Source organism: Carassius auratus, chromosome 45 (genome assembly GCF_003368295.1).
Source record: "Carassius auratus strain Wakin chromosome 45, ASM336829v1, whole genome shotgun sequence".
Classification (NCBI taxonomy): domain Eukaryota; kingdom Metazoa; phylum Chordata; class Actinopteri; order Cypriniformes; family Cyprinidae; genus Carassius; species Carassius auratus.
Window position 1 is genome coordinate 18,659,044 of NC_039287.1, and position 20,389 is coordinate 18,679,432.

A 20,389-nucleotide genomic window follows, 5' to 3' on the forward strand; every position below is an offset into this window, starting at 1 on the left:
GGATAACAACTAGAAAAATAATTACAAAAGGAAAATGACAACTATAAACTGCGCCAACTATAGTTAACTATAGGTAAACTTCAGAAAAAAAGTGATTAGTTAGTAATTGATTTAATCGATTGACCGCAGTAATTAGTACAGTACATAAAACCCTTTCAGTTCACACGGAGTAAAGCTTGTCTTGCAGTCACCCTGGATTGCAGCTGGATGTTTCATTAAGTAAAAGAATCTGAGATATGGACATGTATTATTAATGTGACTTGTAAAAGACTTCAAGTCTTACATTTCATACCTGGAAGTTGTTGAATTTCTGGTATTTTTCTCTCTCAGACACAGCTGAATATTCTTCTGGAAAAGCTGCACAGTACTGTGAGTCTGATTTTGGTTCAGTTTTAGCTTCATGTTTCCACAGACATTCACTGAAACTGGTGTTTTTGGGATTTGTGCTTCACGTGTGTTTCAGGGGTCAAGTTTTGTCCGCTGTGTGAAGCCCAATCTGAAGATGGTCAGTCAGCAGTTTGAGGGCGCTCAGATTCTGTCTCAGCTACAGTGCTCAGGTTAACACACACACACACACACACACACACACACACACGTTTCCTGCAGGATTTTAATTTGCACTTTCAAAGTGAGATCTGACTTGTGTAAATCCACCTACAACTATTTCAGTAGCTGTTTATTATGAGTGCAGCTTTCATGAGCTCATGATAATTAATAGACAACATGACACATTTGAATGTGATATTTATCATGTTATGGTGATGGAGGGAAGCTCAAGCCCATTATTTATCCCTATGAATCCTGCTGGATCATATTTACTGTTGTACACAATCTTCTTCATGGCTTTTGTCGTCTGATCATAACTTATAATTGTAAAAAGCCCTTCACATCGTGGCTTACATGAAATCTATTCTGGTTTTCATACTGAAATAAACATAAGGGGAAAAAATTATTCAGTTTATTTTTCAAAATGATCACTTTAAACACAACTTTAATTACCCATGCATCATTTTTTTATTCTGTTCAGTTTTTGAAGAATGTTTATTTAATAATCTCTCAGTCATCTTTTTGCATTGCATTGCATTATATGTTTTACCCCCCCCCCCCATAATAATAAAACTGCAGCGCTTTAATCATAAAAATAAGCATTAAATATCGTCTTACAGAGAGATAATATTGAGAGACAACCTTTATTGATATGTATGTAGGTAGTCTGTTACTGTAATCATCAGAGACTGTTATAAAGATCTCATTCATTCACTTTACATGCTGTCAGAATTTGATATTACTTTTTGTCCACAGTAGCAACATCAGCATGTTTTTGCTTAGTTTGGGCCTTTGAATAATATTGAGGTATTTTGCATAAACTGTTCCATTTCAAAAAATGCTATATTTAACAATCTAACTGACATCCCAGGACGACTGCTACATGTGAACAGCTCTCTTGTCTTCAGGGTTAAGTGTATTCACGTTCTCACTGGCCGGTGTACTGTTGTGTGTGTGTGTGTGTGTGTGTGTGTGTGTGTTCAGGGATGGTGTCAGTGCTGGATCTGATGCAGGGCGGTTTCCCCTCTCGAGCGCCGTTCCACGAGCTCTACAACTTGTACCAGAAGTACATGCCCGCCAAACTGACACGGCTCGACCCCAGACTCTTCTGCAAGGTGTGTGTGTGTGTGTGTGTGTGTGCAGGACGATGCTGTTCTGTGTGCTACTGCTCTCCCTCTATAATATTATTTAGGTATTAATAACATTTTTCTTTGTTTTCTGCTCAACAGGCTTTGTTCAAAGCTCTCGGCCTGAATGAAAATGATTATAAATTTGGTTTGACAAAAGTTTTTTTCAGACCTGGAAAGGTGATGTACATACCTTATATGAATTGTTGTTATTAGTATTTATTTTTGTCTCATGATGATAAATGTGCAAGTCATATTTTACCCCAAAATCAATTATTTGGATAAAGAAAGAAAAGTCTAATGTCTACATGGTTTACAGTCCAAGTCTTAATGATCTTTATATCATCACAACTTTTGTTCTGCCAAATGTGTTTTGTTTTGTTTTTGGGATGAGATATGACTCATTAATTCAGACTGAATTGATCCTGGAAATCTTTATCTGTGTTTGTAGAGTAGGAATGGTAGATGAGTGTATTGTTGTTGGCGTGTGATCATAAGTTCATTGACTGCTCTGATGTTGCTCAGTTTGCGGAGTTCGATCAGATCATGAAGTCAGATCCTGATCATCTGGCTGAACTGGTGAAGCGTGTCAATAAATGGCTGATCTGCAGCCGCTGGAAGAAGGTGCAGTGGTGCGCCCTGTCCGTCATTAAACGTACGTCACCAACAGATCGATGCTCTTTAATTAGAGAACTCTATAAACACACACAAGTCCACAGCGTTTAATGTTGATCTGATGCTCTGTCAGTGAAAAACAAGATGCTGTACCGAGCCAAAGCGTGCATCCAGATGCAGAAGACCGTTCGCATGTGGCTGTGCAGGAGGAAGCACAAACCCCGGTGGGCGGCACTTCCTCTCCTCTCCAGTGTTTGTTAGTGATGGAAAATAGTGGCATGCGTGATGTGTTTACAGTAATATATGTACTATAAGTCTAGCAGAGCAAACTGTTTTCAACATTGATCATCAGCAAATATATAACACTTTCTATTTTAAATTGTAATAATGTTTCACAGTATTGTAGTTTTTACTGTAATTCAGTCGATTAAAAAAACATAGCCTTGGCGAATGAGACATTTGAACATGATTTTCTGTGGACATCCTCAATGTGTCACAGATGCTGCGTGTAAACCTGATGAAACGTGTGTGTGTGTGTGTGTGTGTTAGGATCGATGGGCTGGTGAAGGCATGTAACCTACAGAAGAGGATGGAGAAGCTGAATGAAGTGGTGTCTGGACTAAAGGAGGGAAAACAGGAGATGAGCAAACACATGCAGGAACTGGATTCCTCCATCAGCGCTCACATATTCAAGATTAAGGTGTGCATCAGAGAGAGAGAGAGTCCTGTCCTGAACCTCGCGGAGTCAGAACGGCCTGTAGATCTTTAGCCTGTACGTGTCTTCTCTCTCCAGAGCACTGTGATGAGCCGCGTGGACATCGACCACGAGCACCAGGCCCTGGTCACTCGCTCGCAGCAGCTGCTCAGCGTCATGCAGAAGAAGAAGCAGGAGGAGGAGGAGATGGAGCGACTGAGACGAATCCAAGAGGAGATGGAGAGAGAGAGGAAGAGGCGTGAGGAAGAGGAGCAGAAGCGCAGACAAGAGGAAGAGGAGAGACGCCTGTGAGTAAACGTCCAGATGAACTAATGTTAGAAATTAAATTAAATTAAATGTATGCATTTAGCAGACACTTTTATCCAAAGCGACTTACAGTGCATTCAGGCTATACATTTTTACCTGTCATGGGTTCCCGGGGAATCGAACACCCAACCTTGTGCTTGATAATGCAGTGCCCTACCAATTGAGCTACAGGAACACTAGAAATCATTTCTTCACCTTTATGTCTTTCCTAAACCAGATTACTTGGATTTGATTTATTTATTTTTTCATCATATACTAGCCAGTATTTTCTATATAATAAAAGTGGATGAGGACCATAAAGCACCATTAGACTCTCACCAAAGTCTATTAACTGTAGCTCTCAGGTCAAATGTTGGTGACTTCTGTACCTTTAAGACGTCTATATGTAAATGAGCTGTTACAACTGGCTAATGTGTTTACATGTGCATTGTGAGGGGAAAAAAATCTGAATTTAGTTGAAGTTTGCGTGAATGTAATATTGTAAATGTGTATAATAGATTGTATTGTTCATATAGACACGTTTCTTTTATTTCTTTATATTTTTTTATCTGTAATCAGTCTCCCCGTGAAGTGTCAGGCTTCTCTCTGGTGACGTGTGCCGGACTTCTTCAATCATTTAGTTTGCGTAATCTCTAAGATGCACACAACCAAGTCCCATCCTACCTTTTTTTCCTTTCTTTCCTGAAAACTCATTTCACTTGGCTCCACAGCACTAATTCTGACCCTACTGTGTCCAGCTGAAGCTTCTCTCGCTCTCTGTCTGTTTTAGGAAGGCGGAGATGGAGTTGAAGAGGAAACAGGAAGAGGAAGAGCGCAAGAAAAGAGAGGAGGAGGAGAGGAGGCTGCAGGTCACATTATTTCTTCAGCATTTTCACGTTCACCCTAAAGCAAGTTCTGAAATTAACCTTTAGTCACACCTGATTTCCTGGCCAGGAATGTTTCATCACAGCTGTGTATTGGATTGCTGTTATTAAAAAAATAAATTTTTGCACTTATGAGAATAAGATCATTTAGCCTTGCATGTTTGCGATTTCACCAAGTTCTGTCATGAAACTCTAGATGGGTCCTTAGTGTAACTGATGATATTCACATTTACATATAAATGGCTGATTAGCATTCACTTGCGCTTTCGAGCTCCTCTGAAACCCTCCACCTTCCCCAGCTCCACCTGTATAGATCTGCTTCGGGATATTGTAGATGCTATTTGTGCAGGAGCAGTATGTCTTCTGTACTCACAGCACTATATCAGCAGTGATAACCAGCTGCATCTCTGTGTTGGTGTAACCAGGCCTTTAGTAATGAGACTCATAGAGCAGCAGATTTATTAGTGGCGTGTGTTTCAGGAGGAGATGAAGCTGCAGCTGCAGGAGGAGCGGGAGCAGGAGGCGGCCCAGCAGGCCGTGCTGGAGCAGGAGCGGCGAGACCGAGAGCTGGCCCTGAGGATCGCCCAGAGCGAGGCCGAGCTCATCCCAGAGGAGACGCCCGTGGAAGCAGGACTGCGCAGGTATCTGCATACCTTCAGATATTTACCCAGCACACCCTACAGCTGAACACGCCCCATAGAGCAATCTCACATCAATACTGAATACTGACTATATTCGCACCTGAGTATAAGTCGTATCAGTCCAAAAATACGTCATGACGAGAAAAACAAAAACAAATGTAAATCGCACTGGACTATAAGTCACATTTTTTAGAACCAAGAACCAAGAGAAAACATTACCATCTACAACCGTGAGATAGCGCCCTCTCACGGCTGTAGACGGTAATGTTTTCTCTTGGTTCATTTCTCTTGGTTCATGTCAAATTAATTTTGATAAATAGGTCGCACCTGACTATAAGTCGCAGGACCAGCCAAACTATGAAAAAAAGTGCGACTTATAGTCCGGAAAATACGGTAGATAACAATTTAGAAAACATTTTCTCATAGTATAATAATTCAGATCTTTGCTGAAGAATCAATGGAAATTGATCGTAAGTTAGTGTAAAGACATTTTTAATGTTACAAAAGATTCCTATTTCAAATAAATGCTGTCTTTCATCAAAGAAAAAGTATCATATTATATTATGAAGAACGTTTTTTGTTTTATTTTAATAAATAGCACATTATATATTTTTATAGCACTGTAAACTCAAATATGTAAAGAAGTCCTGTATATTTAATTCCTCGTGATTTGACCCCCTGTCTTGAACCTGGAACAATCTTATAAAGCATTGCTGGTGGCGGGATTTTGAGTATTTTTTTAGATACTGGTGGAGACTTTGATCAGTCTCTCCATCTCTCTATTTAATGCTCTTCCTGTCTGTTTTTACAGTATTGCACCACCACAAAAACTCAAGAGCTTGTCCATGTAGGTTACACTTTCACTATTCTCCTATTTAAATCTTTCTTCTTTACTGATCATTTTAGAATAGTTTAAAACCAGCTCTTTGTAAACTTTCCATGAAGCTTGAACTTTGTGTGGAAAAGTCATGAATTTCAAATGGATCTAGCTTGCAGTCTTCGTAGAGAGTTTAACATCATTCCCAGTGTCTTTGGGTCGCTGGCGTTTGGACCAGTCTCAGCAGACATTCACCATAAAGCTTGACATTCAGACATATGTCCTCCCAAACAGATGCTATGTAGCAGTTTAATGGACAGGATCATTTATTAACATGTGCAACGGTCCAATAATTCTGTCCTTTAGGGAGGAAATGGCCAAGGAAATGTCTGATCTTCTGGCTCAGTGGGTAAAAAGGTTTGTTGTTAGCACTGCAGATCTACACAACCAAAAATCGAAACATTATCCACTGAAAAAAATGACCTGCTTCAAACCTGAATCATGAGTCCAATCACAAAACTCATTTCACTCAATATTTTGTTAATCAATATGAACCCAGAGTCATCCAGAATGATCCTTCCTTGTACTTGAATTAAATGCTGATTTGAGCCATTTTTCTTTTTCTGAAATTGGTTTGTTGTGTCTTTCTCGATTCAATTGAAACGTTTTTGCATTTAGCAGTAATTCACTCATGAGTTTGGTCCGTTGTATTAATTGTATGCAGTGTAAAGGATCTTTTGACACCTTCATTGGTAAGTTGAGATCCTTGTTGTGAAAAAAGAGTGGGATCCGCAGGAAATGTGATCTGTTTATGTGTTTTCTGTGGATCCAGAGCTCCGCAGGTGACTGCCACAAACGCTCAAGCGGATGTGAAGAAATATGAACTCAGCAAGTGGAAATACGCTGAATTACGGGACGTCATCAATACTTCCTGTGGTAAGAACACTTCTGCTCGTTTTCAGAAATGCTTATGAATATGAAATATATTTGTGTTTTTTTTTCTTCTTATATTTCTGACAACATACAGCAGGTCAAAAGTCCTATTTCTATCTGCATTTTTATCCAATTTCATACAGATTTTCTTTTTACAAATTATATTTTAAGTGTAAAAAGTCAAGTAAATCCAGTATTTGGTACATGGTCTCACGTTTGCACTCAAGCTTGCACAAATTTGCTTACATTTGATTAATAACCTTCAAATCTGAAATGATCATTTTAGAGTTGACCTTTTGTTTTAAACAATGAAACAGGAACATAGCACATAATCTGCTGAAAAAACAAAAAGATTTTGTCTTGTGACTTGCACATTATTATAAATGAACTTAATTCTGTATTGATTGTTTTATTTCTCTGTTTTCACAATCTGTCTTTAGATATCGAGTTGTTAGCTGCGTGTCGTGAGGAGTTTCACCGCAGACTGAAGGTCTATCACACGTGGAAGTCAAAGAACAAGAAACGCAACGCTCAGGATGAGCAGAGAGCACCAAAAGCCGTCACAGACTATGGTAAGATCCCTCTGGAGATGAAATGCAAATGAGACGCTGTAGACAGAAATAACTTTTTGTGTGGGTTTTTTTTAATAGTTGACATTATTGGAAGCCAAGGCTTCGTAGGTGAGTAAGGCCAAAAAATAAACCAACAGCTGACTAACTCCCCAAAACACAACTAAGGAAGCTAATGAAATACAACGAGAGAGAAAAACTCACTCACGTAACAAAGCCAATAGAAAACAACATTTACAAAACAAAAAAATCCTTTCCCTGCTGTCTTCCTAACAAGCTGAAATATGTATTTCATGCTTAGGAAAGAAGAATCATATGCTTAGGAAAGCTGCATTTATTTGACCAAAAATAGTTATATTGTGAAATTTGAATAAATAAATAAAAAAACATTTCTAATTATAATAGTTTATCTTAATTTTTTTGTAAATAGAAAGTTTTGCTAAAGCTGGTTGGGGGCCAAACATTAGACTATGGAGCAGTTTTGGGAGCAGTATTAACACTGTTGTGATCCCATGATCCTCCAGCCCAGCAGAACCCAGTCGTGTCTGTGGAGCCCCGGCAGCAGGAGACCCTCATCAACAGACAGCAGCGCTTCTTTCGCATCCCCTTCATCCGACCAGGAGACCAGTACAAAGACCCTCACAACAAGAAGAAAGGGTGGTGGTACGCACACTTTGATGGGCCGTGGATCGCCCGACAGATGGAGCTGCACCCGGACAAACAGCCCATTCTGCTGGTGGCAGGTCAGACGCACTTTCACCGGCATCTCTTTCTCTCGTCCACGCTTCTCACAGCATCACATTTACTCTTGAGAGAAATTAATACTTCCGGGTCAAACCATTTTACACGCGCACCTTTACGGCCGAAAGCCTTTCAGATCATTCTCAACATTTTGTATTAACATACTATATTAAATATAGAAATGTGTAGTTAAATCTAGCTGTTCTTCAGTGTGCGGTGTATGTTTGTAGTTCATTGTTATACTGTATTATATTTGATTAAATATGTTTTTATGAGTTTTTTAGTTGCAGACAGAATGGCTGAAATCGGTGCTGTTGGTAAAAAGTACTAAATAATTATCAGTACTCAAAAAAGGAGTCATTATGTTTTTCTTTTTTTATATTTTGCTTCGTATTTTGTTTGTATTGTGTGAATACTGGCAAGTGTAATTAGCCGATATATGGCTTGATTCCTAGCTTAGTTCCTGATGTGTGTCGTCTGTTTCTGTGTTGATAGGGAAGGATGATATGGAGATGTGTGAGCTGAGTCTGGAGGAGACCGGTTTGACCCGGAAGCGTGGCGCTGAGATCCTGCCGCGCCAGTTTGAGGAGATCTGGGAACACTGTGGAGGCATTCAGTACCTTAAAAACGCCATCGAGAGCAGGCAGGCCCGACCCACGTACGCCACGGCCATGCTGCAGAGCATGCTCAAATAAACACACACACACACACACATCACAGCTCTAGTTCCAGAAGGGAAGTCTGCCAACTCCTACATAACCAGCACTGACTTTCATTTAGTTCTTTTTTTATCTTTTAGTATTCTCTTTGGATTTTAGTCTTTTTAAGTGCTCTTTAGTTCTGGATTTATTTGAATATCGAATCATCTCATTGATCTTTAATTGCTGTGTAACTGCCTTTGAATATAATTGACTTGATGTGATATTTTTGCTATGATACATGATGAACATCAGTAATCCACCGGCAGTGTTTCTCCAGTCTCTTCCTAACAGTCGAATCAATCTCACGCTGAAATCAAGATCCTCTTGATGGAAATACTGATATTGTTCAGCACTTTACTCTATTCTGAGTTTTGTTATTCACTGTGAGTTTAACTGCTTGCATAAAGTATTTACAAAAGCTACAATACAATAACTCTGGTAAGTAATGACAACTAAATTATGTCTCTGAATGAAAAACGTTTAATAAAAAAATAATGATTTTAATATTGTGGTTCAGTCCTTCTTGTCATAGTTATTGTCCTAATGCTGTGACACTAAATCTGATGATGATTATGCATATACACAAGGCATGGTTTGTAACTGTGATAACAGACCAAATATGTGTCCCTGGAGCTCAAAAGCAGTCTTAAATCACTGGGGTATATTTATAGCAATAGCCAAAAATACATTGTATGAGTCAAAATTATAAATTTTTCTTTTACGCCTAAAATAATTAGGATATTAATTATGTTCCATGATGTAAATTTCCTACTGTAAATATATCAAACTTTAATTTTCTAGTAGTTATATGCATCGCTAAGAACTTTATCTGAACAACTTTAAAGGCGATTTTCTCAATATTTGTCTTTTTTTGCACCCTCAGATTCCAGATTTTCAAATAGTTGTATCTCAACCAAATATTGTCTGAACCTAACAAACCGTACATCAATATTCAGCTTTCAGATGATGCATAAATCTCAATTTCTCAGTTCCTTATGACTGGTTTTGTGCTCCAGGGTCACATATGTATAACAGCACTATGCAAATGAGATTTATTTCTATATACAAACTCAAGATTTGAATGAAACGAAACAAGGTACTGATGTAGGCATGAGATCTCCAGCTAAAAACAGTCTGTTTCCTAACAACAAACACAGTTGAGATTTTATATAGATATAAACCAATGTGACCAATAACAATGAGAAAAATATATGTATTTAATATAATACAAACAACTTGTTGTTTAACTTGATGTTAAATATGTTGATGAATGTTTTAAACTAAAGATTTAGAATACAGGCAACTAAATGATGGTGCTGTTTGCCATTTGCCCCGGGACATCAATAACCAACACAGCTCTAGATTTAACATACTTTCATGTTTCAATATATATATATATATATATATATATATATATATATATATATATATATATATATATATATATATATATATATATATATATATATATATATATATATATATATATATATATATATATATATATATATATATATATATATATATATATATATATATATATAAAACTATACTTAATAAAAGACATTTTGCACAGTTTGTGCTCTTGGTAAGTCTTACAAAATCTCTTTTTTTGTGTGTTTTTTGCACTATAAAATAATATTAATATTTCAACAACAAAGAAATTATTCACTATGCATGTGAGACAATTTATAATTATTATACACTAAAACAAAATGATGTTCCATACTATGAGAACATTATTACTATGTGAAACTTGTGTATTGATTATGATCAAACAGAAGAATAATTTCCTCATTGTGAGGAAACCCATTGTGAAAACATTCAACTTGAAGTGCAGCTAATTTCTTAATGTTCTCCTGAGAACGAAAGGAAACACAACCAATAGCAGTTCAGCTTGGCTCTCCATCTGTTCAGGATGTTTGGCCACTCATTCTACAGAGATGTGGGATCATGGGAAGTCTTTTTCAACATCTGTAAATGGCTGGATAAGCATCTCTGGAAGACGGCATGGTGTGACTTCTTACCTCTGTTAAAAGAGAAACAAGTTGTTTAGCGTTGATACTGTGCAATAGATAAAGGATGTTTAGCTAATTGTTACATAAACGATTTTGCACATTTATTTATAATTATATATTCTGAAACCACAGACTGTATGAACAGTTTTTCTAAAAAAAAAAAAAAAAAAGATTAGATTAGATTATAGACAATATAAGATTACATAAATTTTGAATGGAATTAATTGCTCTAATGTGCAGTCTAGCTAAAAATCCAGTCTGTTATAATTAACCTTAAACATGATATTAGAACACAAGAACATGACAATAAATAAGATGGATTCTAGCAATTATTCAAAGGGTGATTAATCATACTATTTGAATTCAACTTGGACCAGTCTATGTAGTTATGTAACCGACTTACATAAAAAGTAATGTCCAGTCTTTAAATTTTTTTTAAAAATAAATCTGATGTCTTTTAAGACGTCTAAGTATTTTATCATATGAGATCTAATCTTACCTAAGTGACAGTGATTTGTGATGTGTAAAACTTCTGTGATTAACTCGTCAGGCCTGGTATGGTGGTCTGAGCTCTGCCTCTATAAAACAGGACAGCACATACAACAATATAAAGCCTAGATTTTAAAAGGCAAAGACATCAATATCACCTGAAAAACAAAACGTCATATCCCAAGGCCAAATTAACAGGGGTGTGATGCATCACAATTTCTGTATAAAAAGACACAATAGTTTGTTTTAGAACATGCTGGAAATCATAATTTGGTTTCCTTGAGTAAACTCCTGTTTTATGGCAGTGGTACCAATAGTTTTAAATTACTTTATTACAGGAAAACAATGTATGAAAATGTACACACTTCATCATTTTAAATCAATATGTAAATGAGCTCAGTACTTATTGTCATGAGTGGGTTGAATTTCAGTGTGGATTAATGCTATAGAAGTAAAAACATACTCGGTTATGTGCGTAACCCTCGTTCCCTGATGGAGGGAACGGACACATTATGTGGAACGACATATGGGGACTCACTTGGGAGGCCAATCATTTCTGAGTTTAAGACAAAACGTCAATGAAAATTGGTTAGTAGATTTAACATACCTGAGCCACTCCCCATGTCCATGGGTACAAATAGGGGACAGGTGCATCCACTCATTCAGGTTTTACGCTGAGGAGCCGAGAACATGTCCCGGCAACAGCAAATGGTTCAAGGTTGTGGCATAGGGACATAACATCTCCATTCCCTCCATCAGGGAATGAGGGTTACATACGTAACCGAGATGTTCCCTATCTGTCGGTCACTATGAGTTATTTCGAACAACATATGGGGTCCTATGGAAAATGCCACAACCTGAACACCAAGCAGAACCCTGTGGCGCTGCAACTGTCGACAAGCTGTGGCGTGTCACAAAAGCTACGCTTAAGGTTGTAACCTTTCCACAGCCCCAGCACAAATTTACTGACCTTAGTACCAAAGGGGACCAAAAGGGTGAGTACATCACTGCTGGAGAAGGCCATGTCGCTCTTCCATCCACAAAATGATTTTGGAAGGGATTCCAACCTTCCAATTGCTTCAAATCTTTCCCATTTGTTTTCATCAGCTTGGAAGAACGGTGGGGAAGCAAGCCTTAGGAAAAGATCGCTACGGAGACCACATCCTACCCGTTGGTAGGTGACATGTGGAGATACTGATATGGACTGACCCAGGGGTAGTACTATATATGGAATGGGTCTCTGGGGCAGGTCCTAACTTAGAGTAGGGAACAGCTGCCAGAAGAGACTGACAGAGCTGGTCTGTCAAGGGAAAACATGGGTTTACCAAGAGGGAAACCTTACGGTGGAAGAATATGGGATTACCAGTAGGGAATCAAACCATATGGACACCTAGCACAGTACAGGGGCTGACCGGGACTCTACTCATGCTAACACCAGTACTGGGCCTGGCGTCAGACTGCTCCACCAAGGAGGCAACACTCCGAGTGGAGTGAGCCCTCACCCCCAGGGGGCACGGCTCGCCTTAGTAATGGTACGCCAAGGCGATGGCATCCACTATCCAGTGGGCCAACCTCTGCTTTGAGATAGCCTTCCACTTCTGCTGACCTCCAAAGCTGACCAGGAGCTCCTCAGAGCTTCTGAAGCTCTGAGTGCGGTCCATGTATATGCAAAGCACTCTTACAGAAACGCCAAGGCTGGATCTGCCTCCTCCGGGGGCAGTGCTTGCACCACCTTGTCTCGAAAGGGAGTGGTGGGATCCTTGGGCACATATCCAGGCCCGGGGTCTCAGGACAACGTGAAATTAGGCCAGCCCAAACACAAGGCACTCTTCACTTGCTGAAAATGCTTGGAGGTCCCCAACCCTCTTGATGGAAGTGAGCACAATCAGGATCACTGTCTTGAGAGACTGCAACTTAAGCTCAACAGAATCCAGCAACTCAAAGGGACCTATCTGAAGTCCAGTCAGAACAATAGGATTTAACCTTCTGGCACCCCTCAGGAACCTAATGATCAAGTCATGCCTCCCCAGGGACCGGCAGTCCACTGCATGGTAATGGGTTGCAATGGCAACAAACTTTTAAGGTGAAGGGGGACCGCCTACACTCCAACCTTTCTTGCAGGAAAGATGCAGGACACCACCACCCGTGGCAGATCACTTAGGTCTGCCGCGTCCTGTCCAGAAGCCACATTGGGAGGTTCCAAAGATCCGGACACAGGTGCCATATGGAGCCCAGCCCCTGAGAGAGGAGGTCCCTCCTCAGGGGAATGCGCCAGGGAGGTGCTGTCACGAGGAGCATGACTTCTGGAAACCAGGTCAGGGTGGATCAGTAAGCTGCAACCAACAGGACCTGTTCCTCATCCTCCCTGACCTTGAAAAGTGTCTGTGCGAGCAGGCTCACTGGGAGAAATGCATACTAGCGTAAAGCCTGAGGCCAGCTGTGTGCCAGTGCATCTGTGCCCAAGGGGGCCTGGGACAGGGTACTAACAAGACTTACACGTGTTTTACTCCAGAGGAAGAGATGGCGGGCGAGTTGAGAGATGCAACGTGATCGTAGACCGTCCTGTCAGTTGATTTACGAAACCACCACAGTGTTGCCTGTGTGGACCAACACATGCTTGTCTAGCTAGATGCACTGCCAGGCAACTCCAGACAGTTGATGTGCCAAAGCAGTTGAGGTCCTGTCCAGGAACCTGAAGCTGCCTGCCCATTGCATGTCGCGCCCTAGCCCCTGTTGGAGGCATCTGTTGTGAGAACAACAACTACGTCACTTAAAAGAAATGGACACAGCGACCCCATTGGAACTCAATTGAGACAAATGAAGCCCAGTTTTAGCGTTTTTTAGCACTTCCGTTTCTGACGCGCAGACTCAAACGAAGCTTGACGACGTCAGCAACCTGTCTGGCAGATGTAAATCTTCTAGTAGCTGTGCATGCAAACTGCCATCGTTAATCTTGCAGAGACGGCGAGCTTGAGCGGGGAGTTCTTTGTCGTGAGTGAGCAGGAGTAAGTATTCTGATTAATTATTTTGTATAGTGTTTTAAAATATAACGCCAGTACGCCATATTAAGTTAATTGCCTGCGAGCTTCTCCTCCTGTCTGTACAGTAATGCGACAGAGAGCCGAGTGGTTATGACGCAATCGTTAGCCTATTTTTTACAAAAACTGTTTATACGGGGCCATAATGTAACATAGAAGGTAATGGAGCCCTTTATACATTATCGTGTATCTTTAGAAATAAATAATGGACAAACAGAGTCTTTAAACGCCTCAGATGTAAAGTTATTCGCTGTCAAAGTGACGCCAAAATGAATGGGAGTCAATGGGAATGCTAACGCAAGTGAAGTTCTGCTAAAAGATGGCAGCCCCCACCCGACTTCAACTTCCGGTCGAGTTCCTTGCCCCTTGGTCACTTCTCCATGCACATCCGGGAAGAAAGGAACCAGAGCAAAATGCGGTTGTGAGCCGTGCTCTACACTGAGAACCAAAACAATAGCCCATCCCCCAATGAAGCAATCAACATCTGATCCCCGGCGGCAAACTGAATGACCCGCTGGGACTGCCGTAAGACAGCACAGTATAACAACCCAGCAGCCACACAGGACAAGCACTGCCGGAGGGGTGAGAAGTCCATGGGGCGTGACCCGGCAGAGAAGCTCTCACTGTCACCTTCAAATCTCCCAGAGTACTAGCCGGTGGTCCTCTGCTCATGGCAGAGAAACCGGAACGGTTAGTTACAGAGGGGTGTGCTCCTCTCCCTTTCAGAAAGGAGAGACGCAATCACAGCGTTGCCATTGTCACACCCGCAGTTGCTGGCATGAACCATCCACAAATGCATCTTCAGCATGATGAATGCCCAGACACGGAAGAAAAAGCTCATGGCCATTCTCAGAGAACAGGAAACGACCGCATCCAGAAGGACACAGACGAAACGGTGTCTTTAAAATGACGTACCTCCAACCAGAACAACTTCCCAACGCAAAGCAGATGAATGGCATTGTGGAGTATAACAATTTTCATACAACCACTCAGCTCCGAAGCAAAAATCTGAATGAGTGGATGCACCTGTCGCCTATTTATACCCGTGGGCACGGGGAATGGCTCAGGTATGTTAAATCCACCTGCCAATTTTCATTGGCATTTTCTCTTAAACTCAGAGATGATTGGTCTCCCAAGTGAGACCCCATATGTATGCACATATTCAACATAACTCGTAGTGACCCACAGATAGGGAACCTCGGTTCCCTAAGATAAGGGAATGAGTACTGCGTCTTGCTTAAGATGTTATGGGAAAAAGCAGGGCTAGCAACGCAGTACTCGTTCTCATATCTCAGGAAACCAAGGTTACATTAGTAACCGAGGACGTTCCCTTTCGATACTACACTCATACTGCTTCTTGCTTAAGATGTTATGGGAACACAGTACAATCACGCCATGCTAATGTCATGAAACGACTAAAAGTATCAAACTTCTATAAGCAACCAATGCCCATACAGAAGTTAACAACAACCCAAGGGTAAGACAGGGTAAGCTTCTTGAGGCCACACCCGGCCAGGTTAATTGTTCCAGAGTACTCCTGTAACTTCGACACCCAGGGTTTTTGACACCCAGGGAGAGTTTGAGCGTGATATGGCCAAGGCTTCTCTGCTAGATATGTTATGCAGTGCATGTCTCCTCAAGCGGAAAGGACCGGGACTTCCAGGGTATAGAACCTTGTGAATGTGGACGTCGAGGCCCAGCTGGCCCCCTCACAAATATCTGAAAAGGACACACCAAAGGACCATGCCCAAGACGAAGCGATGCCTCTAGTCATGTGGGCCTGTAACTCTCTGTCCTCTTCATCAGGAGGAACAGCAGAGAGAGTACATTACATTACATTTAATCACTTTTATCCAAAGCAACTTACAAATGAGAACAATAGAAGCAGTCAGGTCAACAAGAGAACAACAACAGAATACAAGTGCCATGACAAGTCTCAGTCTAGTATAGAATGCATAGCCAGGTATTTTTTTATTAAATTAAATGAAAAAGACAAGAAAAGGAAAAGTGCTGGTGTTAGTTGGTTAAGTGCAGGCGAAAAAGATGAGTCTTTAGATGTTTCTTGAAAATGAGTAAAGACTCAGCTGTAAGAATTGAGATTGGGAGGTCATTCCACCAGCTGGGCACAGTCCAGGAAAAGGTCAGTGAGAGTGATTTTTAACTTCTTTGGGATGGCACCACAAGGCGTCGTTCACTTGCAGAGCGCAAACTTCTGGAGGGCACATAAGATTTAACCGGTGAGTTTAGGTAAGTTGGTGCCGTGCCAGTGGTCGTCTTGTAGGCAAGCATCAGTACCTTGAATTTGATGAGAGCGGCTACTGGTAGCCAGTGTAACCTGATGAGGAGAGGAGTAACATGAGCTTTTTTTGGCTCATTGAAGACAACCCTCACTGCTACATTCTGGATCATTTGCAGATGCTTGACAGTACCTGCAGGAAGGCCCGCCAGGCATCTTCCTATTAGGCCAGGCATCTTCCTATTAAAGCCCCATCACCCATTACAGCAGAGTGCGGCGCTGGACAAAACTTGATGGGCGTGTAGAGACTCGTGTCTGGGATGCGGGAGAATAATTAGGGTGTGCTCACACTAGGCAATCTTAACCCCCAAAGACTGGTTCATTTCACTGGGGTGATTGCTCTGTTCACCAGTCTCTGGCTCAGTTGGAAGAGGTGGGCTAGAGCACGGTTTAGTTATATTGACAGTGGATCAGTGAGTGTGAGTGATAACCACGCTGGAGCGCAGATCTTCTGATACGTGCTGCATGATTGCGTGAATATTTCTGAGCTTTAAAAGCGATAGATGTGAAAAGCAATATATTGTGAGAGGGCCGTGTGTTACCATGTCCCATACAAGTTAAAACAATAGACCACAGTGTTTACGAAACAATGCACTCCACTGTGTTGAGCAAACGTTTCTCTGCTGTCTTCATGTGCTATCGTGGGAACTTCCTACTTCCCATTCATGAAGTCATGATTACAAGCTTGTATTATTTTCTGTTAAAAATAACAGTGGACAGTAGTCTGTAAATGCTGATGCTTAGTCTAAATAATTTGATTGGGAGCGTCCCCTCCTGTGACGCATGATTTGTCTGTATGTGTATTCAGAGCATATATATATATATAGAAATATATATATATATATATATATATATATATATATATATATATATATATATATATATATATATATATATATATATATATATATATATATATATATATTAAATTAGAATAAAATTATTATATATACAATATTTGACTAGGCTGCATTTCAGAGACATATTTAACTGTATATGTCTTGTGTTTGTTATCTTTGATTAAACAAAAAATTATCTGACCGCAAAAATTTCAGAAAAACTGACAAAAAAAAGTCAAGCTTACACTAGAGTTAGTGTCTTTCTGCTCCGTACACATTTCCTGCACATAGATAACATGAGAGAAATGATGGCATAAAGAGAGCTGAGCACCCCCACGAGGCACACTAGGGAAAGAAAGGGGTCTAGTGTCACGGAGACCAGCTCTGCACATCTCTCCCCGATAAAATGCCAGAATTTACCTACAGGGCATCTAAAAGGGTCGAGAGAGACAATTAGAACATGTACAGTGGAGGATTATTCTTAAAGAGATCCATCAGAACTACACAAAAACATCCCTGTGTTTACATATTTCTAAAGAGCAAAGTCATTTCTTAAATTTCTTTAAATAAAAAAAAAAATAAAAAAAAAAAGCTACCAAAAATACTGGAGTACTGCCAGAAGTTTGCCAACATACAGTTCAGAGAAGAAAAAAAAACCTAGATCTCACATTAGAGACAAGCATTTTATTCAATTTCCCTTTAATTTAATTTAATTTAGATTGTAGAATCATGTGTGATTGTTCTCTGGGGTACCTGCAAGCAGCACCATGCCCTGGTACAATCTCACACTCTCCTCCATGGAGACAGAAGTCCGGCTGGACCACACAGAGGCTCTGACATGGCAGTCCATCCACTGTCACGTAGCCTGGCTCACATAAACATTGTGCTTCCTTTGTCCTGAGGTTCACCACACACTTGGAAAACTCGTTGCAGGCAAGAAACTTGCAAGGGTCACCTTGATCAGCTAACATGAAAGAAGAAATTAGACTCATCTCTCTTGTAGCAGCAATTCACAAGCTTATGTGAGAAACTGCCCATGTTTCTGCTTTCAAGACAAAAATGGCCAGCATACTGATGTATGATGCTTGCATAGCTCTAAGCAGGAAAGACTCTTACCTGGTTCTATGTCTAGGGAATGGCTGTCAATCTTTATGTCCAAATGTTGGGCTGCAGCATCACAAAACTCTTCTAAGACATCCTGGACAGCCTGAGTAATGTTGTACGGCACAGACTTGGCAAATTTTGCCTTGCTATTGACCACCACACTTCCGTTTCTGAAGTTTAGGATCTCTAACTTCTTAAAGCCTGTTAGGTTAGACTGTAGATATGGGAGTAGCTGTGCACAGAGGAGACAAAAAACACCATTTCAAATCCACTGGACATAGTAGAAGGAAACTAAGCACTGAATACTATCACTATGCATAGTATAAACTGATTGATACAGTTGTGTCAAGTATGCAATATGCATTATGATGAAGCTGCAATATGCTACTGTTATTGTGAAGTGACTCAACCACGTCACTTTCAATTCAGCAAGTGTCATCCTATAGTCATCTTTGAAGAAATAAATGGTATAGTGATGTTTACTCATCACTATAAGAAATTGCTTTAATAAATCAAGTTTTCTTACACTGTAATATGCCACTGTTAATGAGGAATCCTCAGATTAAGATGATAATAAGACAATCAGCAGTTGAAATAGCTGCACTCACCAGTTCAACAAATTTGTTTTCCAGTGATCTGTATTCTGCAGAGCTCTTATTGAAAAGATCTTCAGAAAACATCATGTTTGTGACACGCAAACTGAAAAACACAACTAATTCTTTGCCTTTGCTAGCTGTAGTCATTGAAGGAGTTGTGAAATACTTCAGTGCTGGCGCTTTTGTTGTTTCTAAGGGATATCCTTCATTTGGAAAAGAGTATCCATTATCATAACTCAAGAGATCAATGGTCTCAGTACTTACTACATCTATATGGTCTAAGTCTTTTAAATGAATAAATGGGTTTTCAGTTTCCAGATTCGGCACTTTGTCATTTTCTGACTCAAATACAATGTCCGGGACAACAGTCGATTGTACTTTTTGAGTTGTTGAAGCATAATCCTTTTCCAAAGATGTTGGAGTAATGACTGATACATTTGTTTGGACTACTTCCTCAGTCCCCAGATTCAGCACTTTGTCCATTTCTGTCTTTGTAAAATTTACATCCTGGCCAACAGTCCATTGTATGGTTTCAGTTGGCGAATCATAATCCTTTTCCAAAAATGTTGGTGTAATGACTGATGCATCTGTTAGGACTAACAGTTCAAGATCTGCAGGTGTAGTTGTCTTAGGTGCAGGTGTCTTCATGGGTAGTGTTGTAGTCGCTTCTTCTTGTTTTAAAAGGGCACCTTCTGTCAGAGTGTCTTCTGAAAAAAAAAATTAATGAAATGAATTACAATTGAAGATGTAAAATAGTTGCAAACTGAAATAGTTTCATTTTCTGGATCAATATGACTGTTCAGCAATATTCTTAACTCTTAATTCTGTTATCCCCAATAGATGAGGAAGACTTTTACACTATCTACACTTGTCTTATTTTCTTTTAGCTTGTAACTCCAGTGCCAAATTTAAATCAGATAGCATGTAGGGTTCTGTATTCAGATCTGTGATTGACACTATACATTCGTTGTGGTCAGAATTGTTGGCACCCTTTGTAAATTTGATTTAAAAAAAAAAGCTGTGAAAATAAATCTGATTTGTTAATCCTTTTGATCTTTTATTTTAAAAAATTTAACCTTTTATTGAACAATAAGATTTTAAAATGGAGGGAAATCCCATTATTAATTTTTATTTTTTCTGTAAAACACATTGGCCACAATTAATGGTACTCGAAAGTTAATCTTCAGATTCGACTCTGAAGTAAACTCGTATTGATATTTACACTTTTGCACACACCAGGGTGATTACAAACACGCAATTATCCAGACATTGCTTCCTGTTTCACAGAAATATAAATAGGAGGGAAAACAAAGGCCATATTCCTTTAATCATCCATCACAATGAGAAAAACCAAAGAATGTAGTTCTGATGTGCAGCAAAAGATAATTGAGCTTCACAAATTAAAAAGTGACTTTAAGAAAAGAGATAGAGCATT

At 39.9% G+C, this 20,389-nt stretch overlaps 2 protein-coding genes across 5 annotated transcripts in view; one reads left to right on the forward strand and one right to left on the reverse strand.

Moving 5' to 3' along the window:
* Nucleotides 1-9,078, forward strand: part of LOC113063486 (unconventional myosin-VI-like) — a 51,217-nt gene extending 42,139 nt beyond the window's left edge. Inside the window, exons 19-34 of one of the 3 annotated variants that reach the window (XM_026233927.1) lie at nt 331-369; nt 464-557; nt 1,531-1,661; nt 1,776-1,853; nt 2,199-2,328; nt 2,422-2,512; nt 2,838-2,988; nt 3,082-3,290; nt 4,079-4,157; nt 4,653-4,813; nt 5,625-5,660; nt 5,997-6,047; nt 6,463-6,566; nt 7,004-7,135; nt 7,657-7,875; nt 8,369-9,078. In XM_026233927.1, the coding sequence (XP_026089712.1) occupies nt 331-369; nt 464-557; nt 1,531-1,661; nt 1,776-1,853; nt 2,199-2,328; nt 2,422-2,512; nt 2,838-2,988; nt 3,082-3,290; nt 4,079-4,157; nt 4,653-4,813; nt 5,625-5,660; nt 5,997-6,047; nt 6,463-6,566; nt 7,004-7,135; nt 7,657-7,875; nt 8,369-8,568 (1,905 nt within the window). In that variant the 3' untranslated portion in view covers nt 8,569-9,078. The remainder of the gene's footprint in view (nt 1-330; nt 370-463; nt 558-1,530; nt 1,662-1,775; nt 1,854-2,198; nt 2,329-2,421; nt 2,513-2,837; nt 2,989-3,081; nt 3,291-4,078; nt 4,158-4,652; nt 4,814-5,624; nt 5,661-5,996; nt 6,048-6,462; nt 6,567-7,003; nt 7,136-7,656; nt 7,876-8,368) is intronic. The other 2 variants (XM_026233928.1, XM_026233929.1) reach the window with 2 other exon arrangements.
* A 1,037-nt stretch (nt 9,079-10,115) lies between these two features.
* The window catches only part of LOC113063487 (interphotoreceptor matrix proteoglycan 1-like), a 29,805-nt gene continuing 19,531 nt past the window's right edge, over nt 10,116-20,389 (reverse strand). The window contains exons 14-19 of one of the 2 annotated variants that reach the window (XM_026233930.1): nt 18,967-19,661; nt 18,371-18,590; nt 18,008-18,218; nt 17,500-17,685; nt 11,092-11,170; nt 10,116-10,603 (exon numbers count right to left, since the gene is read on the reverse strand). In XM_026233930.1, the coding sequence (XP_026089715.1) occupies nt 11,131-11,170; nt 17,500-17,685; nt 18,008-18,218; nt 18,371-18,590; nt 18,967-19,661 (1,352 nt within the window). In that variant the 3' untranslated portion in view covers nt 10,116-10,603; nt 11,092-11,130. The remainder of the gene's footprint in view (nt 10,604-11,091; nt 11,171-17,499; nt 17,686-18,007; nt 18,219-18,370; nt 18,591-18,966; nt 19,662-20,389) is intronic. The other variant, XM_026233931.1, reaches the window with a different exon arrangement.